Source organism: Hyla sarda, chromosome 7 (assembly GCF_029499605.1).
Source record: "Hyla sarda isolate aHylSar1 chromosome 7, aHylSar1.hap1, whole genome shotgun sequence".
NCBI classification, from domain to species: Eukaryota; Metazoa; Chordata; class Amphibia; order Anura; family Hylidae; genus Hyla; species Hyla sarda.
In genome coordinates this window covers 79,774,070-79,800,583 of record NC_079195.1, presented here as the reverse complement: position 1 = coordinate 79,800,583, position 26,514 = coordinate 79,774,070, and the positions used below count along the sequence as shown (strand labels likewise).

The following is a 26,514-nucleotide window of genomic DNA, read 5'->3' as shown; positions in this document are numbered from 1 at the left end:
CAACTGGGCAACTTTTCCTTTGCACAGGTTTTGATAAATCTCCCACTTTGTTCTATTGCTTTGAGGCAAGGATTCCATTGAGGTTTTTTGTCCATCAGCAAAACGCAAGAATAACTGTCACAGCTTTTTCCTGTTTTTTCAGTTTTTCTTGCGTTTTTTACTTGCGTTTTTGCTGGTGTGTGGAAACCAAAAAATGTACAAAACGCTTTGTTGTTTTTTTTTCTTCGAAATTTAGATTCGTGAATGCGGAGGACTATGTCAGATTTGCGACGATGAACAGCGTTTTTTGTAAAATGTCAATAAAAGGGTTAACGAGGGCTGAGCGGGAGTTTTTTATTTAAATAAACATTTTTTTTCAATGTGTTGTGTTTTTTATAATTGAATTTTCAGACTTAGTAGTGGAAGGTGTCTTGTAGACAGAATCCATTACTAAGCCGGGGCTTAGAGTTTGCCCCCCAAAACAGCTAGCGCCAACCCCCAATTATTACCCTGGTACTCACCGTCACAGGGGTGCTGGGAAGAGCCGGTACCAACAGGTCAAAAATGGCATGTGTCATTACAGTGTCAAAAATGGCGCGCCTAGGCGGTAATAGGCTGGCATTATTTAGGCTGGGGAGGGCCAGTAACAATGGTCCTCACCCATCCTGGTAACGTTAGGCTGTTGCTGCTTGGTTGGTATCTGGCTGATACTGAAAAAAAGAGGGAACCACACACTTTTTTATATTTATTTATTTATTTTAAAAAAACGCATAGGGTTCCCCCTATTTTCAGCATCAGCCAGATGCCAACCAAGCAGCAACAGCCTGACGTTACCCGGGTGGGCGAGGACCATTGTTACTGGCCCTCCCCAGCCTAAATAACGCCAGCCTGTTACCACCTAGGCCCAGGAGTGCCATTTTTGATGCTCCGGGCCTGTTGGTACTGGCTCTTCCCGGCACCCCTTTGGCGGTGGGTACCGGGGTAATAATTGGGGGTTAGTGCTAGCTGATTTTGGTGCTAACGCTAAGCCCTGGCTTAGTAATGGATTCCGTCTACAAGATGGCTTCCACTACTAAGCCTGAAAATTCAATTATAAAAAACACGACACATTAATAAAAATGTATTTAAAAAACACTCCCCCACAGCCCTCGTTAACCATTTTATTGAAATAAAAGAAAAACGCTGGTCATCGTTGCAGTCCACCGAATCTGACATAGTCCTCTGCATTCGCGTATCTGAAATGAGAAGGAAAGAAAAACAAGAAATATGGGTTAGTAACTCCGCATTCACGTATCTGAAATGAGAAAAAAAGAAAAACAAGAAATATGGGTTAGTAAATTTTTTGCGCTGTCCTCTGGCAAGAGCGCACATAATGCAATAAGTTCCTAAACAGGGAGCCTCCAATTGTTACTAAACTACAACTCCCATCATGGGGGGCTGTAGTTAAGCAACAGCTGGAGTCTCCCTGTTTGGAAACACACTGCTCTGTTCCCACTATGCAATACGCATAATGTGAACAGAGATCTGTCCCTCTGCCCATGGACTACTTCTCCTATCATGGGACAGAGTCTGCCCCATGATGGGAGTAGTTGTACTACCGCAGCGCTGTTGCGGTCTGCCCCTCTGCCCTTGGACTACTACTCCTATCATGAGTCTGTCCCATGATGGGAGTTGTTGTAGTACCGCAGCGCTGAGGGATGGCACTTGCACATCCCCCGGCTGTGGGACTTTTAGGACTACTACTCCCATCATGGACAAACTCTGTCCATGATGGGAGTTGTAGTTCAGGGGCTGAGGTGCAGATTGCACCGGGTCATTCTGCAGAGACCCGCTGCCATCTGCATTTAAGTTAGGAAGCCAGGCGGTACATGCGTCTACATCACGCTGCCCGCGACTTCTATATACACTGACATAATTCATAATCCCCGCTGGGAGACGGGAGCTCTGATTGGTCAATAGGTATTCTCCAATCAGAGCTCCCGTGTTCCGACAGGCTTGCTTACTTAAATGCGGATCTCAGCAGATCATTCTCTGGAGATCCGCTGCGATCCGCATTTATTAACTATACAAAGCGGCGGTACATGCGTCTACATTGCGACTTCTATATGCAGCTGTCATAATAGACCAGGCAGGTACTCCCCCGCTAGACATTATCTCCTATTCAAAGGATAGGGAATAACATATCTGATCATGGGGATCCGGCTGCTGGGGACACCTGCGATCTCCACCGCAACACCCCAGCCATCCGGTGGACGGAGCGAATTCCACTCCATGCCAGATCACTGGCGATCACAGCCACCACACCCCCTCCATTCATGTCTATGGGAGGAGGCGTGACGGCTGTGTACTAGGGGCCGGCTACTCCTAGATCAGACATCCCTGATTCTTTGGAGAGGAGATAACATATCTAGGGGCAGAGTACTCCTTTAAGCAAATTTCTCCCCATTTCATATCCAATTCCCTCCATTTTATGTTTAGTCAGTGAACATGAAATGGGGGGGAGATGGCTATATAAAATAGGGGATTGGACATTAAATAGGGGGGAACATCACCATTTGTTTATAATATCAAAATCACAATATTTACCTCCATAAAAACAATCACACATATCGTGCAGCCCTAATACACATACATACACACATGTACTTACACAAACACATATACACACACAAACACATACACACATATAGACACAAACACATACACACATATAGACACAAACACATACACACATATACACACAAACACACATATACACACAAACACACACACATATACACACAAACACATACACACATATACACACAAACACATACACACATATACACACAAACACATACACACATGTACATACACAAACACATACACACATATACACACAAACACATACACACTCATATATATCCCTCTTGTTATTAATAGTCTTTTTTAGGTCTTGGGAGGAGATTTACATTGTTCTATTTGGGGTTTGGACACAGTTGGATAGGTAGAGAATATTTTTAAGGGGTAAAGTGGAACATAGAACAAATGCAGCTATTTTTTTCTTAATTTTTTTTAATGAAGTAAACGAGATAAAGGTAAGCAATGACTTTTCCTCAGTCTGAAGCCCGGTCCTCATCAGCAGGAAGCAGTGAGGAGGAGGAGGATGACGGAGGTTCTGATTCCATCTCTGCTTCTTTTTCGTCCCTCTCTATATATAGGGCCGTGGCCATGAAGAAGGCCCCTCCTATGACTGCCATTATGGTGCAGGTCATGAGGGCATACTCCAGGCTGCGGTATTTCAGAAGAGGGGATTTGGCATATCCTCGTTCGTACGTGTCAGATATCAGGCCGATGAGGTACGGGCTGCCGGCGTCACCTAGGAGGTGATAGATTGTCATCTGCACGGCCAGGGCTGAAGATCTCCTCCACGGAGTTACTACTTTTAGTATGATGTCAGATATGAGGGTGAAATTTACTGACAGAAGCGTCACTCCGATGAAGATGAAGATGTTGGTGGCAACGAGGCTGATGTTGCCAAAAGTCAATGCCAACAGAAGAAAAGGGGCGGAGAGCATCATCGCGCATCCACACACAAGCGGGTCCGCCCGTGGGTTGGATTTGCGATATCTTTTACTTATCTCCGTCCCTGCTACAACTCCCAGAATGCCGGAAACGACTGTAACCACACCAAATATTAGGATGTCGTGATAGTCACACGGTTCAGCACGGCAAGGGTCCTTCTCTTGTAGGAGTGTTCGTGCGTGGGTCAGGTATGACGGACCCCATACACCTATGGCTCCCACTATGAAGGATACAGCCGTCGATCCCATGGTGGTTAACATGAAGCTTCGATTTTTAAATAGTTTTTTCAGATCTGTCGCCCATTTGGCAAACTTCTGGGATTTGTTGTTCTTCTTCCCGTTTGTAGTCGTTCTTGGAAGCTCCTTTGTGACCAAAATCATCAAAGCCACAGCTGTGAGGCCCAGGCCAGGGGTGACCCGAAACGCCCAGTGCCAATCGCCCCTTGCTGCATCAGTCACTTTGGGCCCGATGATGTATCCTAGTCCGCAGCCTACAGGTATGACGGAGTAAAACACGTTCAGCATGCGGGTCCGCTGGTCACTTGTAAAAAGGTCTGCAATGATGGAGGGGGCGATGGTGCAGAAAGTCGCCTCTCCGGCTCCAACCAGTCCACTCGTCAGCAAGAAGAGCAGGAAGTACCCATCAGGGATGAATGACAGGGTAAGTGTCATGCTCAGCCAAACGATGACTCCTGCGCAAACAGTATATTTCTTATTACAGTGGTCGCCCAAATATCCGGCAATTGGTGCGACCAGCACGTAGCTTCCAATGAACAATGTATTCAATAAGCCGGACAGACTAGCATTGGTGTCATATGCTTTCTGTATATAAGGCAGCACCCCCGCCACGCTGGAGCGATTTGCATAGATGAGCAAATTAACAAAGGCGAGGATCACTACGGTGATGATGGAACGTGCGTTGGACATCCCGCTTAGAGATGGCAGGTTCTGCCTCTCAGGGATATCACCTTTTTCTACATCCATATCACTATGGTCTTCCATTGCTTCTTCCTCCTCCTTCAGCAATGGGTCTTGTGGAGAGGCCATGGTCACAGGTCAGAGCCTGAAAACACTAGAGAGAGAGAGATAAGTGAACACATTAGACAACATGTCATCATTCCTGTCATTATACAATAGATCCTTCATACAGAGCAGAAATGTCCAGCACAGAACCACAAGATGACATTAAGACCATTGCAGCCTCAGAAGAAGACGCTTCTCTATAAGTGTTTTATATGGAGACATCTTCCCTGAGGTTACCAATGTCTGATAACCCTGAACCTGTCCGGTCCTAGTAATATCTGATAACCCTGAACTTGTCCGGTCCTAGTAATATCTGATAACCCTGAACCTGTCCGGTCCTAGTAATATCTGATAACCCTGAACCTGTCCGGTCCTAGTAATATCTGATAACCCTGAACCTGTCCGGTCCTAGTAATATCTGATAACTCTGAACCTGTCCGGTCCTAGTAATATCTGATAACCCTGAACCTGTCCGGTACTATTAATATCTGATAACCCTGAACCTGTCCGGTCCTAGTAATATCTGATAACCCTGAACCTGTCCGGTCCTAGTAATATCTGATAACCCTGAACCTGTCCGGTCCTAGTAATATCTGATAACCCTGAACCTGTCCGGTCCTAGTAATATCTGATAACCCTAAACTTGTCCGGTCCTAGTAATATCTGACAACCCTGAATCTGTCCTAGTAATGGCGGATTATAAGGTCTTTGCTGTATGGTCACTGGGCCATGTGAACTTCATACTGTAGATACAATTGGGCTATTCCGTTACATACATTTACTAATAATGAACCTACCCCACCTCATTAGGATCTATCCGTACCCTATATGACTTTCTAGTTGATTTGAAAAGTGTTTTCCGTTTCGGAGTATTTCTATTGTTAGTACACACAGAATTCTATTATATACTATTATATTTCTGCCCTAATCTTTCTGTCATTCTTTTACTACACCACCAAATCTTTCTCATAGACTTATATCTTTTAGAACTTCATGAATTAGGACTCTTTTTCTTGGGGACTTTTTTGGGCATAATTGCATTTTAGCAGTTTTGCAAGAGAAAGCTCTGGTCATGATACTATATGTTCGTTTTATTATGTTTAATGCATAAGCCAAGTATTGTCACAATGCTATGAGGAATATAACTTTTGTTATTTCTTTTGGAAATTAATTTCTTGTTTTTTATGCTAAAAAAAAAAAGCAACAACAAAAAAAAGAACCCTGACAAACAAAATGCCCTGTGTATGTATGAATAGAAGAGGCTGAGACTTACCTTGTGGTTCTCTCTTCAGACAAGGAACGGTCAAAATCTCGAATTCTCTATCGCAAATAGAAACTCTCTAACAAACACTTTGCACCACAGGTTGTGAATGCAAAACACACTGAAGAGACTGCAGTCGGAGCGCACCTCCTTGTACAGCTTACGGTGACATCATCACAAGCATGTGTGACATCACAGGGTTCTAAACCATCTTCAGGTATGTGTATATCTGTATAGTAAATGTGAGTAGCCGTATTAGTCCAGTGATGCAGATTGTAATACCTTTTTTATTGGACTAACAGAATTTAGACAAGCTTTCGGGATTCCTCCCTGATAATTTATCAAGTCCTTTGATCATTAGTCCTTGTCTATTGGACTTGATAAAGGGAGGAATCCTGAAAGCTTGTCTCTACAAAATTCTGTTAGTCCAATAAAAAAGGTATTACAAGAGACTGCAACATTTTTTTTATTTGTGTATATATATATATATATATATGTATATGTATAAATATATATATATATATATATATATATATATATATATATATATATATATATATATATATATATATATATAGTTCCAAGGAAAATGCTGTGGCACTCAAGGTATGGTGAAAAAATGAAAACTATTTATTCATCCCAAATGTGCAAAGAGCGGCGTTTCGATGGTCTCACACTTTCATTATCAAGCCACTTGATAATCATGGTGTGAGACCATCGATACGTCGCTCTTTGCACATTTGGGATGAATAAATAGTTTTCATTTTTTCACCATACCTTGAGTACCACAGCATTTTCCTTGGAACTACGTATGCAGGATCCTGGACCCGGACCCTAGCTGGAGGCACCTACTCACGCTTTAGGAGTGCTGCTTTCTTCTTTGACATATATATATATATATATATATATATATATATATATATATATATATATATATACCTAGAAATACATCAAGTACATAAAAACATCTTTTAGAAAAATATTTCTCCAGGCCTGCCAAGTATATCCCCGTACTTCACAGTGTCTTCTTAGTTTATGTATTTTAATCTTTTCACCTTTTAACCCCACTAGGGCCAAGGGCATCCTGGGACTTAAAGGGGTATTCCAGGCCAAAACTTTTTTTTATATATCAACTGGCTCCGGAAAGTTAAACAGATTTGTAAATTACTTCTATTAAAAAATCTTAATCCTTCCAATAGTTATTAGCTTCTGAAGTTGAGTTGTTGTTTTCTGTCTAACTGCTCTCTGATGACTCACGTCCCGGGAGCTGTGCAGTTCCTATGGGGATATTCTCCCATCATGCACAACTCCCGGGACGTGACATCATCATTTAGCAGTTAGACAGAAAACTTCAGAAGCTAATAACTATTGGAAGGATTAAGATTTTTTAATAGAAGTAATTTACAAATCTGTTTAACTTTCCGGAGCCAGTTGATATATATATATATATATATATATATATATATATATATATATATATATATATATATATATATATATATATATATATATATATATATATATATATATATATATATATATAAAAAAAAAGGTTTTGCCTGGAATACCCCTTTAAGGGCTCTCGGCGTTTCTGTTCACCACCGGTTACAGGGCGTTGAACGGAACGTTACCACCCTCCCCCCCCCCCCCCCATGTCAGCGATCGCGATCTGCAAAGATCCCGGGTAAAACGGGTCTCCAGTGACCCGGTGACCAGGAAAATAAGGAGGATCGGGGCTGACAAGACAGCATTGTTTCCCCTGAAGGGATAGGAGTGAGGTGGTAGGGGTGCCACCGCCTCCTTTCCCTGCTATTGGTCAGTCAGAGGTGACCAACCAATAGCTAGAGATGAGTGAATCGAAGTTGACGAACCCGAATTTGTTACGAATTTCATGAAAAATTTGATTCGCAAAGAATACGAATATCGCTGTGATTCTATCGCACAAATCGCTTCATTAAACTCCATTTTACAGCGTTCCAGGCTATTGGGGACCTAAGATGGCGGATCCACATGTGAGTACATGGGGCAGGGGATTATGGGAGGGCAGGAAACAGCGGCGGGAATGAAGGTAGGCGGGCTGACCCTGAACCACATGTGAGATGCAGCCTATCAGTGTTCACTGACCCCTGTGATGTCACAGCCCCTATATAATCGGCGGCCATCTTGCCTCTCTTCATTTCATCTATGCACTCAGATGGAGAGGACGGGACTGTGTGTGTGTGAATAGCTCATACCACAGCGTTACACTGCAACTGCTAGTCACATCAGCATTAGGGAAAGGCAGGAGTGCAGAGTGCTGTGCTGTTACTCTGAGAAGGATCATTGATAGCTAAACCTCCTATTCACGTTATTGAGCATTGCAGCAGAGAGGGGCAGATAGCTGTCAGCTGCCTCATACAGATCTCCAAGCTGCCTGAACTTTCTCATCTCCTCATTTTTCAGCCCAATTGAGTTTATTTTTATTTGCTCCACAAATCTTCTGCTCCTAAGAATTGTGTGACAGAGTGCAATTTAGGGTTTAATCCCTGGATTTTTCTTTTTGTGGTGCTGCACTGTTGGGTCCTGCTGCTGTTCAGAAATACGTGATTGTGAAATTCGCTATTATTAATATGATAACTTGAATGAATCTCTTCGAAAGACATGACCTCAGAGTGTTTTAGAATATGTCTGAAGTGGGTGATTCCTCTATCAGGCTAACTGTCCTTTATATATGTTTGTCTTTCTATTTTGGTAAAATTCAATAAAAAACTATTGAAAGAAAAAGAAATACGTGATTGTTCAGTGGACTTTAGTGCATTTCCACCATTTTGTACCTGTTAATCTGTCAAGGGGCTGGCTACATACTGTGCAAGTCCAAAAAATGCTATTCATCGGCTGTTTTATTTTTTTTAAACAGTTTTTTCTGCATATAGTTACGTATATATAACTGCCCTCATCAGTGCATACCGCATAGGTACATGCAAGTATTGTACCATTTAGTACCTGTTAAGCTGTCAAGGTGCTCCATACCGTCAAAGTCCAAACAATAGTATCCACCGGCTGGTGTATTACAAAAATACAAAGTTTTTTCTGCTAATAGGCCCTCATCAGTGCATACCGCATAGGTACATCCAAGTATTGTACCATATAGTACCTGTTAAGCTGTCAAGGTGCTCCATACCGTCAAAGTCCAAACAATAGTATCCACCGGCTGGTGTTTTACAAAAATACAGATTTTTTTTTCTGCTAATAGTTAGGCATATTACTGCCCTCATCAGTGCATACCGCATAGGTACATCCAAGTATTGTACCATTTAGTACCTGTTAAGCTGTCAAGGTGCTCCATACCTCAAAGTCCAAACAATAGTATCCACCGGCTGGTGTACTACAAAAATACAGAGTTTTTTCTGCTAATAGGCCCTCATCAGTGCATACCGCATAGGTACATCCAAGTATTGTACCATTTAGTACCTGTTAAGCTGTCAAGGGCCTACATACTGTTCAAGGACAGACGTAAGTAATCACCTGCTGCTGTTCAAGACAAATACTGTTTAAAGAGTAGTGTAGCGTATTGTAATTCCCTCATAAACGCACTAAGTATGTCAGGCAGAGAAGTGCCAGGACGTGCTCAGAGTAGTGGCAGAGGCCTAAATACTTCAGGCAGAGTTGGCAGCAGACTTGGGGCGAGTGGCAGCAGGAGTCGCAGCCTTAGCCTGAGCTTCCGTTATCAGCCAGCGGTCGTGACTCCACCAGCAACCCATCTGCCGTCGTCGATTGGTTAACATGCTCATCCACATCATCACAAGTGACATCTGACACCCGCAGTCAACAGTCGGTGGGTTCATTCAGACACAACCCTCAGTTGGCATGGCACGGGAGCAGTCCTTGTCCTCCCATTGCCTTTGTCCTATGCGGTTCCCTCTCCTAAAGAAGTATCTTATCCTGTGTGTTCAGCTCCACTATTTACTGAGGACGATCCAATAGAGGACAGTCAGCAGCTACTGGACAGCCAAGAAGGGGAGGAGACATGCGCCGCTTGCTCCACTAGGCAGCCAAGTAGTGATGCGGAGAGTGACGTAGGAGGCGGTGTTGCAAGTGTTCAGGGTCCTGAAGCAGACACTGTTGGGGAACCTGAGGAGGACATCAGTGACATGCAAACAACTGTTGATGATGATGAAGCCGATCACAATTGGGAGCCGGGTGCAGAAGGGGCTTCATCATCATCAGGAGAAGAGAGTTGCAGGTTGCCCTTGAGGCAGCAAGGCGGTAGCACGGTTGGCAGTCAGCGTGGTGGCAGTAATGGAAATTCAGGAGCCAAACGTGCCCGGGGAGACCACCTGCTTCGCGGCAGCCTACCTTTCCGGGAGGTAGTGGAACAGGGGTTCCTGGAGACTGCGCCAGTAGCAGTCAATTAGTGCGGACTGCGGGTGGGAAAATCAGCTACTCGGTGGTGTGGAAGTTTTTCATAAGGCATCCGGAGGAGGTTCACGTAGCCACATGCAAGATCTGTCGGCAGAAGGTGAAGCGTGGCCAGGGTCCCAATGTCGGCACCACGGCCCTGCGTCAACACATGCTTCGCCACCATAAAGCAGCCTGGGAGAACCGTGGCTCCGATGTAGGGGTCCAGCCTGCTGCATCACCCAGTGGCCATCCGCTACCTCCTTCATCCAGCCAAGGCTCCACCACCTCAGCCAAAGGGAGCTGTGTGTCAAACCCTCCTTCTGTCGCTCCTGCTTCTCCCGCTTTTAGTCAGCCATTCCACCAACAATCCATCGGCAAAGCCATGTCTAAGAGACAGCAGTATGCGCCCACTCATCCAACGGCGCAGAAGTTGCATGTGCTCCTGTCCAAGTTGCTGGTGTTGCAGTCCCTCCCTTTTCAAGTGGTGGACTCTGCACCTTTCAGAGAATTGATGGCTTGTGCCGAGCCGAGGTGGAGAGTCCCAAGCCGTCATTTCTTTGCGAAGAAGGCAGTACCATCCCTGCATAAGTTTGTACAAGAGAAGGTGGGACAGTCCATGAGCCTGTCGGTGTGTTCAAAAGTGCACGGCAGCGCCGATGTGTGGAGCTGTAACTACGGACAGGGACAATACTTGTCTTTTACGGCTCACTGGGTAAATGCACAGCCACAACAGCAACTTGGACAGGTCACACCGCTTCCTCCTCCACGCTCTCGCTCACAGGCAGTTGGTCCTGTTACAGTGTGTGACGCCGCCTCCTCATCCTCCACTGTGTCCTCGGCCTCCACTGCACGGTTAAATCTCGGTGGCCCTTCATCATACCATGTGTGTAGGGCACGGCGGTGTCAAGCTGTTCTTCACATGGTTTGCCTTGGCGAACGGAGTCACGCAGGGGAGGAACTGCTAAAGTTCATTCGTAAAGAAATCCGAGTATGGCTTACTCCATGAAATCTGGAAATGGGAACCATGGTGACCGACAAAAGGAAGAATCCGTGTCTGCGCTGCGACAAGGAAGTGTGAAACATGCGTCCTGCATGGCACACGTGTTGAATCTGGTTGTCAAGCGCTTCCTCAAGTCTTCACCCCATTTGCAAAACATCCTGAAAATGGCAAGGAAACTGTGCATGCACTTCAGCCACTTGTACACCGCCAAGCACACCTTCCTTTAGCTGCAGCATCAGAACGGGATCCCACAACATAGTCTTATTTGTGACGTGTCCACACGTTGGAATTCCACCCTCCATATGTTGGACAGACTACACGAACAAAGAAAAGCCATCACTGATTTCTTGATGATCCAAGCAGATAGGAGTACTCCCCTCGCCTGGATTACGCCATGAACTACGTAATTCCACTCCTACATTTCCTACAACAAATGATTGAAACCATGGCTGGTCACGGCAATGGAGATGTTGCGCCTACATCTCCAGGCTACATGGGCCCTGTGGGGGCTGAACTGGAGGAGGAGGATGATGAGGGGCAGAGCGGAGCACAGTTTAGGTTGGATGAGATGGCCGTTGTTTCTAGTCTTCGGACAGGAGAGGAGCAGGAGCAGCCAGAGGAGCTGGAGGCTTATGAGGAAGTTGAGACAGAGGACCCAGACACACCGTGGCAGTATGCAGGGGAGATGGAGGCAGGTAGTCCCTCAGAGTCACTGGCGCAAATGGCACGATGCATGCTCAGTTGCTTGTGTAGTGACCCCCGGATTGTCAAAATACGTCAGCGGGATAACTTCTGGATCTCCACCTTATTAGACCCTCGCTACCGTCCCAAAACGGGGGCCTTTTTTACACCCACTGAGAGGGAGGACAAACTGACCTACTACAGAGAGTTTCTATGTAGTCAATTGGCTATTCTATGTAGTCAATTGGTAGTGGGTTACTGTCGGTGAAAGATAGAGACACGCTAATCCGTTCAGTGGAGCGCTAGTGCGGCCCAGACATCTGAGGCCATAACACACCTGTTATTGCTCGATCTCGCAATTGATTGTGCAATGTAAGGGGTTATTAAAGCCTCTTGGGTACTGCTGAGGTCTACTCCTGACTGTTCCTGGTGCAATGTATAGGGTAATTAAACACTCTTGGGTAGTGATATTTTTAAATTTACTGATAATTTTATCAGTAATAAAATTGAATTTTGCAGAATGCTAACCGTTACACAATGGAAATCTTGTTGCGTGTGATTTTTTAATGAAAAATTTAAATTACGGAGAGGGATTAACTCTGCTTAATCATTTTAAGCGAAAAAAACTCCTTTGGTGATCTGATCTTTTGGAGACAGATGCGCTTACACACATATGTCATAATTTTTTTTTTTTATTTCACATTGTGTGGTTTATTATTTTTGAGAAGAAAATCTTTGAGTGGTCCACCGTCCTGCATTATAGAGTCTTCTGAACTGTTGGATATGCGCTTGTTTTTACACAAAGGTATACATTTTTTTTTTTAAGTTATACAATTTTGTTGATTTGGGGGGGGGGGGGGGGGATTGTGAAGCCCTGTGTGTACTGGTGTATCAGCCAACTCCAGGCTGTGTCCTTGAGCCAATATATGGGTTACTGATGCTGCTGTGGTGGGGCCTGGGTCTGGTAATTTCAAATTTTCTCATAGGTAGCACCCGCTATCCAAATTTTTTTTCTAAAATTTCTAAAATTGTGGTGTTTTTTGGGGGGGATTGTGAAGCCCTGGTGTGTACTCGTGCATCAAGCAACTCCTGGCTGTGTCATTCAGGCAATATATAGGTTACTGATGCCGCTGTTGGGCCTGGGTCTGGGAATTTCAAATTTTCTCATAGGTAGTACCCGCTATCCAAAATCTTCGGTTAAAATTTCTTAATTCATCTTTTATACTTAGGGATTGTGAAGGCCTAGTGCCTACTCATGTTGCGGGCAACTCCGGACTGTGCCATTCATCCACTATATGTTCTCCTCATGCTGCCAACACCTCCATGCTGTGTCATTCATCCACTATATGGTCTCCTCATGCTGACAAGCTGTCCATGCTGTGTCATTCAGCCACTATATGGTGTCCTCATGCTTCAGCTTCATCCAAGCTGTGTCATTCAGCCACTATATGGTGTCCTCATGCTGCCAACACCTCCACGCTGTGTCATTCAGCCACTACATGGTGTCCTCATGTTGCCAACACCTCCACACTGTGCCATTCAGCCACTATATGGTCTCCTCATGCTGACAACCTGTCCATGCTGTGTCATTCAGCCACTATATGGTGTCCTCATGCTTCAGCTTCATCCAAGCTGTGTCATTCAGCCACTATATGGTGTCCTTATGCTGCCAACACCTCCACGCTGTGTCGTTCAGCCACTATATGGTCTCCTCATGCTGCCAACACCTCCATACTGTGTCATTCAGCCACTATATGGTCTCCTCATGCTGCCAACACATCCACGCTGTGTCAGTCAGCCACTATATGGTGTCCTCATGCTGCCAACACCTCCACGCTGTGTCATTCAGCCACTATATGGTGTCCTCATGCTTCAGCTTCATCCAAGCTGTGTCATTCAGCCACTATATGGTGTCATCATGCTGCTAACACCTCCACGCTGTGTCATTCAGTCACTATATGGTCTCCTGACACTGATGCCACCACCAGGCTCTGTCATTGTGCTGCTGTGCGGCAGTGATTCTAAAAGCGATGCCGATAATCTGCATGTTATTCTAAAAAACAGTATTATTTCACTAACCCAGCACACTCCATATACGTTTTAGAACACAGAAAAGTGTTCTCCTATAGAGGCTGTATGTAGGCTAGAAATAGCCTTTTTTAATATAGATTCACCGCGAAAAAATTCGAAACAAAACAAACTTTTTTGGCGAATCGGCCGAATATAATTTTTGAAAAATTCGCTCATCTCTACCAATAGCAGATTGTGGGGGGTTAAAGTTCAGTCCTGCTCTGCCCCCCTACGGTAGTCCGAGAAGAGTGGGGGAACTGTGCTGGGAGCCGCGTCGGAGGTCCCTTACCGAAAGCGGGTGGCGATCGGCGGCGACCGGCGATCCTGCTACTAACGGAAGCCAGTAGGTGAGTTGTTGCCTTGCAACATCTGGAGGGCCGCAGTTTGGAGACCACTATACAGTGGTCTCTTATCTGTAGTCCTCCAGATGTTGCAAAACTACAACTCCCAGCATGCCCAGACAGCCGTTTGCTGTTTGGTTATCCTGGGATTTGTAGTTTTGCAAGATTTAGAGGTACAGTTTGGAGATCACTGTGCCGTGGCATCTAAACTGTGGCCCACTAGATCTTGCAAAACTACAACTCCCATCATGTGTACATGCTGGAAGTTGTAGTTTTGCAACAGCTGGAGGCACACTGGTTGTAAAATACTGAGTTAGGTAACAGAACCTAACTCGGGTTTTCCAACCAGTGCCTCCAGCTGCTGCAAAACTACAACTCCCAGCATGCATAGTCTGTCAGGGTACATTCACACAGGCAGGTTTACAGTGAGTTTCCTGCTTCAAGTTTAAGCTACGGCAAATTTTCCGTCACAGCTCAAACTCCTAGCGGGAAACTCACCGTAAACACCCGCCCGTGTGAATGTACCCTAAAAACACTACACTACACTAACAAAAAATAAAGGGTAAAACACTACATGTACACCCCCTTACACTGTCCCCCCCCCCAATAAAAATGAAAAATGTCTTGTATGGCAGTGTTTCCAAAATGGAGCCTCCAGCTGTTGCAAACTGACTGTCCAGGCATGCTGGGAGTATAGCAACAGCTGGAGGCACCCTGTTTGGGAATCACTGGTGTAGAATACCCCTATGTCCACCCCTATGCAAATCCTTAATTTAGGCCTCAAATGCGCATGGTGCTCTCTCACTTCAGAGCCCTGTCGTATTTCAAGGAAACAGTTTAGGGTCACATATGGGGTATTTCCGTACTTGGGAGCAACTGTGTTACAAAGTTTGGGGGGCTTTATCTCCTTTTACCCCATTTAGAAAGGAAAAGTTGGGTTCTAAACCAGCCTGTTGGTGTAAAAAACATGCTGGTGTAGCCCCATACTTTTAATTTTCACAAGGAAAAAGGAAAGAAAGACCCCAAAGTACGGAAATACCCCATATGTGGACGTAAAATGCTCTGCAGGTGCACAACAGGGCTCAGAAGTGAGAGAGAGCCATGTACATTTGAGGCCCAAATTGGTGATTGCACAGGGGTGGCTGATTTTTCAGATGTTCTGACATAAACGCAAAAAATTAATTCCCACATGTGACCCTTTTTTGGAAACTACACCCCTCACAGAACTTAACAAGGGGTATAGTGAGCCGTAACACCCCACAGGTGTTTGACAAATTTTTATTAAAGTTGGATGTGAAAAAAAATATTTATATTTATACCCCTTGTTACGTTCCTTGAGGGGTGTAGTTTCCAAACTAGTATGCCATGTGTTTTTTTTTTTTTGTTTTTTTTTTGCGGTTCTGGCACCATAGGGGATTCCTAAATGTGACATGCCCCCCAAAAACCATTTCAACAAAATTCTCTCTCCAAAAGCTCAATGGTGCTCCTTCTCTTCTGAGCATTGTAGTTCTCCCACAGAACACTTTACATCCACATATTGGGTGTTTCCATAAATGGGGTTACAAATTTTGGGGCGCATTTTAGTGAAAAAAATATTCATTTACACATCTGACTTAAACAAAAAGTCATCAAACACCTGTGGGGGGTTAAGGGTCACTGTACCCCTTGTTAAGTTCCTTGAGGGGTATAGTTTCCCAAAAAGTATGCCGTGTTGGATATTTTTTTTTGCTGTTCTGGCACCATGGGGGGCTTCTTAAATGCGACATGCCCCCCCAAAACCATTCCAGGAATCCCTCTCCAAAATCCAATTGTTGCTCCTTCCCTTCTGAGCCTTGTAGTGCACATGCAGAGCCCTTTACCTCCACATATGAGGTATTTCCTTACTCGAGAGAAATTGGGTTGCAAATTATGGAGGGGGGGCTTTTTCTCCTTTTACCCCTTTGTAAAAAAAAAAAAATTAGTATACAAGAACATGCAAGTGTAAAAAATTTTGATTTTGAATTTTCTCCTTCAGTTTGCTGCTATTCCTGTGAAACACTTAAAAGGTTAACAAACTTTCTGGATGTCATCTTGAATACTTTGTAGGGTGCAGTTTTTATAGTGGGGTCATTTATGGGGTATTTCTAACATGAAAGCCCCTCAAATCCACTTCAACTGAACCGGTCCCTGAAAAATTCCGATTTTGAAACTGTGAAAAATTGGAAAATTGCTGCTGAGCTTTGTCCTCTGATGTCTTCTAAAAGTAAAAACATGTCAACTTAATGATGCCAACATAAAGTAGATATGTTGTAAATGGGAATTAATATATCCTTTATTTGGAATATCATTTTCTCTTATAAGCAGAGAATTTCAAAGTAAAAAAAAATTTTCTGCAAGTTTTGGAATTTTTCACCAAGAAATGATGCAAGTATCGCCGAAAATTTACCACTAACATAAAGTAGAATATGTCACGAAAAAACATTCTCGGAATCAGAATGAAAAGTAAAAGCATTACAGAGTTATTGATGCTTAAAGTGTCCATAAGGTGAAAATGGGCTTGGTCCTTAAGGGGTTAATAAATACTTTTGCACCACAATTTGCCCTTTGGATTGTTTATTTATAGCTTTTTCCACCATTATAGTTAGTTTTACAGTATTCCTGTAGGTCTGGTATTTTTTTGCTCGGGCTTTGTTGCACCTTTGACATTTTTTATATTTATTGCAGTTTGACCCATGTGCTCTGTATACTTTACCTTTGCGGCTGTCTGCCCATTTTACATTTAATTTACACAGTAGTTTCTTAAATTTGCCACTAGTTTTTAGTTTATTTAATTTAATTGATGTACCCTCTATTCACATGACAAAATCCAATTTCATTATTTGTGAGTGTGTATTTACTTATTTTTTTTATCATTTTTACATTGTGCTTTATTATTTATGAATTTTTATTATTAATAAATAATCTTCACATTATACCATATTTATATAATGAATGACCTCCTTATTCCTTTTTGTCCATCGCATACATTATGGTTGTCGTCTTCTCTGTGCTGTATTTCTCGGCCTGTATGCTCGGCACTGTGCACCGGTCCCCTTTGTCATTAGGTCCCTACAGCACTATCTTTTTCTCTCGCCTTCTCTACGTTGTTTCGTGTCATGTCATCTTACGCACACGTCACTTTTCATCCGACTGTAGAGATCCATGACACTCGTAGGGTCTGGCTCAGAACTGACAGCAGGGAATACAGTGGTGATCAAAAGTTTGGGCACCCCAGGTAAAAATGTGTATTAATGTGCATAAAGAAGCCAAGGAAAGATGGAAAAATCCCCAAAAAGCATCAAATTACAGATTAGACATTCTTATAATATGTCAACAAAAGTTAGATTTTATTTCCATCATTTACCCTTTCAAAATAACAGAAAACAAAAAAATGGCGTCTGCAAAAGTTTGAGTACCCTGCAGTGATAATATCTTGTACTGCCCCCTTTGGCAAGTATCACAGCTTGTAAACGCTTTTTGTAGCCAAAATTCGAGTTTGAGTTATCTTTGCCCGTTCTTCCTTACAAAAGTCTTCCAGTTCGTTGAAATTTCTGGGCTGTTTGTCACACACTGCTCTTTTAAGGTCTATCCATAGATTTTCAATTATGTTGAGGTCAGGAGATTGTGAAGGCCATGGCAAAACCTTCAGTTTACGCCTCTTGATGTAATCCCCCGTGGATTTCAAGTTGTGTTTAGGATCATTATCCATTTGTAAAAGCCATCCTCTCTTTGACTTCAGCTTTTTTACAGATTGCATCAAAATTTGCAGAAATTTTATTGAATCCATTTTCCCTTCTACTCATGAGATGTTCCCTGTGCCACTGTCTACAATACAACCCCAAAGCATGATTGATCCACCCCCATGCTTAACAGTTGCACAGAGGTTCTTTTCATTAAATTCTGTCCCCCTTCTTCTCCAAACATACCTTTGCTCATTCCAGCCAAAAAGTTCAATTTTAACCTCATCGGTCCACAGAACTTATTTCCAAAATGCATCAGGCTTGTCTATATGTTCATTTGGAAAGTTCAAACACTGATTTATGTGTCGAGGACGTAGAAGAGGTTTTCTTCTGATGGCTCTTCCATGAAGACCATATTTGTACAACTATCTCTTTATAGTGGAATAATGTACCACAACTCCAATGTCTGCCAGTTCTTTCTGGAGGGATTGTGCAGTCAAACCTGGGTTTTGAATTGTTTTTCTCACAATCCTGCGAGCTGTTCTGTCTGATATTTTTCTTGGTCCTGCAGATCTTGCTTTAACTTCCACTGTTCCTGATGACTGCCATTTCTTAATTACATTCCGAACAGAGCATATTGACATCTGAAAACGTTTTGCTATCTTCTTATAGCCTTCTCCATCTTTGTGAGCATCAACTATTTTCAGTTTCAGATTTCTAGACAACTGCTTAGAAGAACCCATGGTGCTGATTGTTGGGGCAAGGTCAGATGAGTCTGGGCATTTAAAACCTTTGAGATTGACATCACCTGGTCTTCCCAGATGATGATTGAGAACAATCCATGACACTGGCAGTTCTCAGCTTTGCAAAGGGGGCAGTGCATGCTATCAATTCTGCAAGGTGCCCAAACTTTTGCAGGCACCATTTTTTTTTTGTTTTCTGCTATTTTGAAAGTGTAAATGAGGATAAAATCTAACTTTTGTTGACATATTATAAGAATGTCTAATCTGTAATTTGATGCCTTTTGGAGATTTTTCCATCTTTCCTTGGCTTCTTTATGCACATCAATACACATTTTTACCTGGGGTGCCCAAACTTTTGATCCCCACTGTAAGTTTTGTAAATCGCGGTAAAACCGCGCAATTTTTGCCACGATTTTTCCACAAATTGTTCTGGTAATGTGACCTGTTGGTGACCTGTGGACACTGGAGGAGGAAAAGTGACCCCTCTGGAAGGAAAACATGTGAACACACTGCTAGTTTATTATTAACCCCTTAAGGGTACATTTACATGTACAGGATCAGCTGCATATTTTTGCTGCATATTTTGTGCAGCTGATTTTGCAACCCATTAGCTTCAATAGGTAGCAAAATCAGCTGCAGAAAATATACAGCAGATCCTGTACAACTGAACGTACCCTAAGGGCTCATTCAGGGGTGGATCCACAGTGTATTTTATGCTGCGGATCCCCCGACAATGGACCATACAGTGCTGCCTCCATCTGTGCCTGCTCATAACGGCAATCCTCCGCTACAAGCAGACACGCTTTGATGTGTATACTGGCGCACATCATGGCCGCTCCTCCTGCTCTCTGAGCTAGGCCGAGAGCAGCCACGATGTGTGCGAGTATACACATCAAAGTGTGTCTGCTCGTAGCGGAGAATTGCTGTTATGAGCAGGCACAGATGGGGGCAGCACTGTAGGGTCCATTGTCGGGGGATCCGTCCGTGTAAATGAACCCTTAGGACGCAAGGCGTATGTGTACGCACAGTGCCTGCTCCCACTGTGTTGTATAAATCATTAGCTAGAACCCTCGGCTAATGCCAGACATCACCAATCAGGCTGATGTCCGACATTAACACTTTAGATGCCGCTATCAAAGTTGATGGTAATGTCCAAAAGTTTTAACGCCTTAAGGACATAGCGTTTTTCCGTTTTTGCACTTTTGTTTTTTCCTCACCTTTTAAAAATCATAACCCTTTCAATTTTGCACCTAAAAATCCATATTATGGCTTATTTTTTGCACCACCAATTCTACTTTGTAGTGATATCAGTCATTTTACCCAAAAATCTATTGCAAAAATGGGGGAAAAAAATCATTGCGCAACAAGAATGTATGAAGATTTTAAATTAATTTTTTTCTAATTTTTTTATTAAACATGTTCTGCACAGTGTGTGTGTGTATATATATATATATATATAGGGGTCAGTACTTTCCTCAGGGAGAGGACACCTCTTCAGGTGTAACGGAGATTCAGGTTAGGCCATTTAGCACTCCGCAGGCATTCTGGGTAGGGGAATATGCAAAGCGACTCATTACACAACCTTTTCAGGTAGTGTTCCCTGGTATCAGCTTAGCTCCTGTTAAGGAATATAAAAAGCTGAACGGGATATATGCCAAGCCAGACTACTCCCCAAAAGGGAAGTTTCAACCCATCTGCAGACAGCTGTTTCTGGGTTTTTGCCCCTCGTCAGTACAGAGCAGGGTGATCTGGCTTGGCTGTGGTGAGAGACCTGAGGCTTTAAAAGGGGTCAGTACTTTCCTCAGGGAGAGGACACCTCAGGGGGAGGGAATATTCCCCTACCCAGAATGCCTGCAGAGTGCTAAATGGCCTACCTGAATCTCCGTTACACCTGAAGAGGTGTCCTCTCCCTGAGGAAAGTACTGACCCCTTTTAAAGCCTCAGGCCTCTCACCACAGCCAAGCCAGATCACCCTGCTCTGTACTGACGAGGGGCAAAAACCCTGAAACAGCTGTCTGCAGATGGGTTGAAACTTCCCTTTTGGGGAGTAGTCTGGCTTGGCATATATCCCGTTCAGCTTTTTATATTCCTTAACAGGAGCTAAGCTGATACCAGGGAACACTACCTAAAAAGGTTGTGTAATGAGCCGCTTGCATATTCCTATATATATATATATATATATATATATATATATATATATATGTATTTATTTATGATATATACATACAAACACACATGTTTTAAAATTGCCCCCCCCACTTTTGTCACTGGCCCCCCATGTGCCCCCCCCTAAATATGAATGCTGGAGACGCAACTGACTCTGGGTGTTACTATACAGCATCTTTCTCTTCTCTCACCACTTACAATGCTGAGCTAAACATGCACATGTATAAGATAATCCAAAAGGAATACCTTTCTGCTGAGGGAATGTTTACCCAACAGCTAGTGAAGGTGAAAGGTCACTTTGAGGCTCGCATGTAGTATTTTGATCAGTATTTTAGTCAGTACTTTTAGCCAAAACCAGGAGTGGGTCCCAAACAAAGAAAAAGAGGCAAATCTTTTCAGTGTAGTTTTTGTCTGTGGCAAGTGCACTATTGGTTTTGTGTAAAAATTTTGACCAAAATATAGACCAAAACATTATGCGTGAACCCAGCTTTATAATAGATGTGAGAACAGAAATAATAGATTTGTATATACCTGCTATTACTGGACAGGTGTCAGGTATTCCAGGGGCGTGGCTAGCGGAGCATGGCGGTGGCTGAGGAGTAAGAGGAGCCAGGCATCGTAAATCCACCGGCTACTAACACGGCAAAAAGAGCGTCTAAATGGCAAAATAAAGGATTTTTGATATGACGAGGAGCAGAGCAAAGAGGAATAGCCCGCTGAAACTGACAAGTTATTACACCACCGAAAAATCTAGAGACGCGGCAGGGCAAAGAACCACAGGGGCCCATAGAGACTCACCTGGCGTGCAGCGGGGTGGCCGTGGTCTCATACCGAGAGCGGGAGGCAGAGGGGCTATGCAGCGGGAGAGCCCGGGAGTGACTGAGCTGGTTAAGTGGAGGAGCTGCGATGAGGAGCTTACCCGGTTGGAGAAAAGCAGTCCGAAGCGGCTGCATGTAGCAGAACAGACACCGGCGCGTACCCACATCCGGGACATCGCAGCACAGAATGATGACGTCGCACCCGGGAACAATACAGACAGAGAGGACATGCGCACAGGCCGGGAAGCGAGAGCAGCACGGAGGGAGCAAGAGGGTCTATGCAACCCCTGGGAGCCAAAGAATAAATGTACCCAGCAACAGAAGCAGATTGTGGCAGACCTGGTGGAGGTGAGTGAGCAAAACAGGGATGGAGGGAACGCCATAAGTAAAGACTGGCAGCAGGGGATAAGTGCAGGTTCCCCAATTTTAAGAGAGAGAGTAATGCTGAAACAAATACCTTCGGTTCCATCCCTAGCAAGTTTATCAGCTCCTATAGCTTTCAGCCCCAAAGCTAAGAAGTTGCCTCATTCCCAAATATTAGATGAAAATATCACTCAGCAAGAGGAAGCTGTTTTCATGAACCACTCACCAGTTATAACCTCCAGTGCCACTGGTAATTTACCTATAACAGAGGGAGTGATGAGACAAATGTTATGTGAACTACAACAGTCTTTTACATCAATATTGCAGAAAGCTGTTATGAATATTCAGGTGGAAATGCAAGCCCTAGGCTCCCGCACTGCACACATTGAACAGAAATTAGAAGAACATACAGAAGCTCATAATGCTGTAGTACAGTCTGTTAAAAGTTTAGAAGAGGAAATGGGGAAACTTAGAGTAAAAATTTTTGATATGGAGGATCGCTCTAGGCGGAGCAACGTGAGAGTTAGAGGAGTCCCAGAGGAGATCCCTAGGGAACAGATAATTCCTTTTATAATGGAATATTTTCAAACACTCCTTCCTGGAAAATCGGCTCTGGATCTTACTCTGGATAGGGCACATCGCATCCTCAAACCCAAAACAATACCAACTGGGCTGCCTAGAGATATAATAATACGGATTCATTTTTTCATATAAAAGAATGTATTTTGTTGGCTGCAAGAAAACCCCCTGAACTACCTGCGAAATTCGTAAATTTACTGATTTTCCAAGATTTATCCCCGGGTACTATGGCAAAACGTAGAGAATTCACAGAGGGCACATGTCTGTTGAGAGCACATGAAATTAATTATAAATGGGGTTACCCAATAAAATTATTACATATAAAGCACAGAGATATATTGCGAGTACCCCACAAGAACTGCTGAAGCTCTGCCAAGAATGGGAGCTGTACCCTAAAGAGCCTATAAACCCAATAAAAGGAGCTTTAAAGAACTTAGCTCCGGAGTGGATCACGGTCACCCATAAGAAGAAAAGCCCTAAATATACTTGATAAGGACGCCTAGTTTCGGCCCTCCTATGTATTATTTTTTTTTGGGGGCACTTTTATGAGATGGACCTTATAATATGGACTCACTTGTCATTAGGGGGTTATATAAGTGAAATGTTTTTTTTTTTTCTCTTTCCTTTCTCTCTTTTGCTTTACTTCTTTTCATTTGTCATTATAAGGTTATATAAGTTAAAATGATGATGCCATATATAAAAGCCGGACATAGCATACGGTTCGCTAAAATCACGAGCCCCCTTAAAAAGGGCTCGGGAGGAAGCCCTATGAAATGGTGGGTGTTGGGAGTGATAATGAATAAATTATCAAAAATTGCAGGTATGAAAGTTTGTTTGTTTGTGTTTGATCACCTTATATTTTCCTTTTTTTTATCTACTAGCTCCAGAAAGGTCTCCCATATCAGATATAAAAGTGCATAGGCTGCAGACAATGGAGGAGCAATCCCTGAGCGCTTTAGAAACATGACATTAAGGTTAGTTTCGGCAAATTGTAAGGGTCTAAACTCACCTTATAAAAGGAACATGCTGTGGAGAGAGGCAGAAAACTTGAAAGCGGATGTCCTTTGCCTCCAGGAAACCCACCTGGTGGGGAAGGATATCTTTAGATTGCAACATAAAGCCTATACAGTTATGGCATCTGCACATGCAATGGGCAAAAGAAAAGGGGGAGTAGCACTAATAGTAAATAATAATTTAGATCTTGTAGTTACGACCGCTGTGGAGGATGAAGAGGGTAGATTTTTGATAGTGAGATGTGAAATCAATAAGGTTCCCTTTCTTTTGATAGGTATATACGCGCCAAATATTAAACAGGAAAGTTTCTTGCGTAGGGTTCTTCGTAAGGCTGCTTTTTCACAGTTTGAGAATGTAATAGTTATGGGGGATTTCAATCAAACAATTTGGCCAACGGTTGACACAACCTCAAAGAATATTCGTCCAGAACCCACTGTATTGTCAGGTTTAATTGCAAAACATGGTTTATATGACGTTTGGAGGATTCAGCATCCTACTGATGCTCATTTTACTTTCTTTTCTATACCACATAAAGTGTACTCACGAATAGATTATTTTCTAGTTTCAAATTCAATATTAAATATCGCATTAGTTTCAGAAATTAAAAATATTTCATGGTCTGACCACGCGCCAATAGTCCTGACAATCAAAAATTGATTATCAAATTGTATCCCCAAGCCTTGCCGAGCAGCTTCACACATAATTAAAAATGAGGAAATGAGGCGAGAAGTAGATTCATGGATACCCTCTTTTGAGGTAAATGTTGATTCTGTAGCATCAGAAGCCACATTGTGGTGTGCCTTTAAAGCCACACTAAGAGGGAAAATTATTACACAGATGGCCCATCATAAAAAACAAAGTCATAATAAAAAAATGGAGCTCAAAAAAGAATTAGCAGTTTTACATAGAAGAAATAAAGTAAAATATGATCCCAAGATAGCGGCCTCTATAAAGCTAGTTACAAGTGAACTACATAACATTAACCTATATAAATTTGAATCAGCAATGAGAAAATTAAAATTAGAATTGTATTGGCTGGGAAACAAATCTCTTAGTACTCAATTAGCACGCCAAGTTAAAGCAAGAACAACACAAGATAAAATTAAATACCTAAATTTATCTACGGGTGAGAGGGTACAAGAACCTTATGGCCTAGCAAATGGCTCTGCCAAATATTATCATGACCTATATAATTTAGAGGGGAACCAACATATAGTCCAACCATCTTTAGCAACAATAAACTCTTTTTTAAACAATATTAACCTACCTACACTTTCAGAGGAACAGAGTACACTTCTTATATCCCCCTTTGAAATAGAGGAAGTGGAAACAATAATTAAAACATTAAAACCCATGAAGGCACCCGGCCCTGACGGCATAATAAACAAATTTTATAAGACACATATCAATAAAATTTCCCCATACTTAACCAATTTATTCAACAGTGTACTCAATGGTGGAGGTTTAGCTGAAGAGATGTTGGAAGCAACCATAATAACAATTCCGAAACCGGGGAAGCTTTTAGACGAGCCATCACAGTTTAGACCTATTTCATTATTAAATAGTGATATCAAAATTTATGCAAAAATCTTAGCAACCCGATTAAATAAAGTTTTGTCAATTTTAATTGATGCTGATCAAGTTGGTTTTGTCCCGGGTCGCCAGTCCTATGATGGAACTAGGCGATTCTTAAATATCATATCATATGCAGTGGCCGATCGGGTGCCTTCTCTGCTGCTATCTTTAGACGCGGAGAAGGCATTCGATCGGGTCCACTGGGGATATCTTCGCCAGGTTCTGGAAAAATTTAATTTTCCACTGAAATTGATTACTTCTATTATGTCATTATATCATAAGCCCTCCGCTAGAGTTTGTATTGACGGCTGTAAGTCAGAACTAATCAATATTACAAATGGCACAAGGCAGGGGTGTCCCCTCTCACTGCTGCTGTTTGTTCTACTGATGGAACCCCTGGCACAGAGAATACGAGATTCACATGAAATCAGCGGCATAAAAATAGGTCCTTCCATCCATAAGATAGGCTTGTATGCGGATGATATCCTGTTGGCTATTTCAGATCCTGGTACTTCAATTCCCCCACTTCTATCAATCCTGGATCAATTTTCACAAATAAGCTACTATAAGCTAAATATGCAAAAATCAGTAGTGTTACCATTAATATTAGATTCACAGCAAAAAATAGAGCTGAAGATGAAATTTCCTTTTACATGGACAGAAGATCACTTAAAATACTTGGGAATCTGCCTTAGCATTTCTCCTCAGAAGTTGCTGGCAATAAATTTAGATTGTTTAATTAACAATTTAAAAACAGATGTTAGCAGATTTGTGAAACTCCCAATTTCATGGATAGGGAGGGTTGCTGTTACAAAAATGGTTCTACTGCCTAAAATATTATATATTTTCAGCAACCTCCCAATAAAATTTTCAATGATAACTATTAAAAATCTACAAAATATTTTAACAAAATACATTTGGAAAAATAGCATTCCTAGAGTCTGTTCTCGAATATTGTATAAAGATGTAAGAGAAGGGGGTCTGGGTTGTCCTGACCTTCTGAATTACTATAGGGCAGTTCACTTGACACAGTTACAGAGGGGCTGGAACTCAGAAACCCTAGCTAAATGGACAGGTATAGAAACAACACTAGTTAAAACAACCAAATTAAAAAAGCCTTAAGTAGAATCTCCTTGACTAATCAAGTTATTCCTACAATTAGCCCATCGGCTAAAGTGAGTATGGAGATATGGTTGTGGGCTCTTTCAAGGCAACTTATAAATTACGTAGACCCCAAGAAAGTATCCCTTGGGGTGATCC

The 26,514-nt window shown here is 42.8% G+C and overlaps 1 protein-coding gene across 2 annotated transcripts in view; it reads right to left on the bottom strand.

Moving 5' to 3' along the window:
- Nucleotides 1-3,053: 3,053 nt before the first annotated feature.
- Nucleotides 3,054-26,514, bottom strand: part of LOC130281980 (protein spinster homolog 1-like) — a 261,234-nt gene continuing 237,773 nt past the window's right edge. Inside the window, exons 1-2 of one of the 2 annotated variants that reach the window (XM_056529783.1) lie at nt 5,839-5,990; nt 3,054-4,614 (exon numbers count right to left, since the gene is read on the bottom strand). In XM_056529783.1, the coding sequence (XP_056385758.1) occupies nt 3,075-4,589 (1,515 nt within the window). In that variant the 5' untranslated portion in view covers nt 4,590-4,614; nt 5,839-5,990 and the 3' untranslated portion in view covers nt 3,054-3,074. Of the gene's footprint in view, nt 4,615-5,838; nt 5,991-26,514 lie in introns of those variants that run through there. The other variant, XM_056529784.1, reaches the window with a different exon arrangement.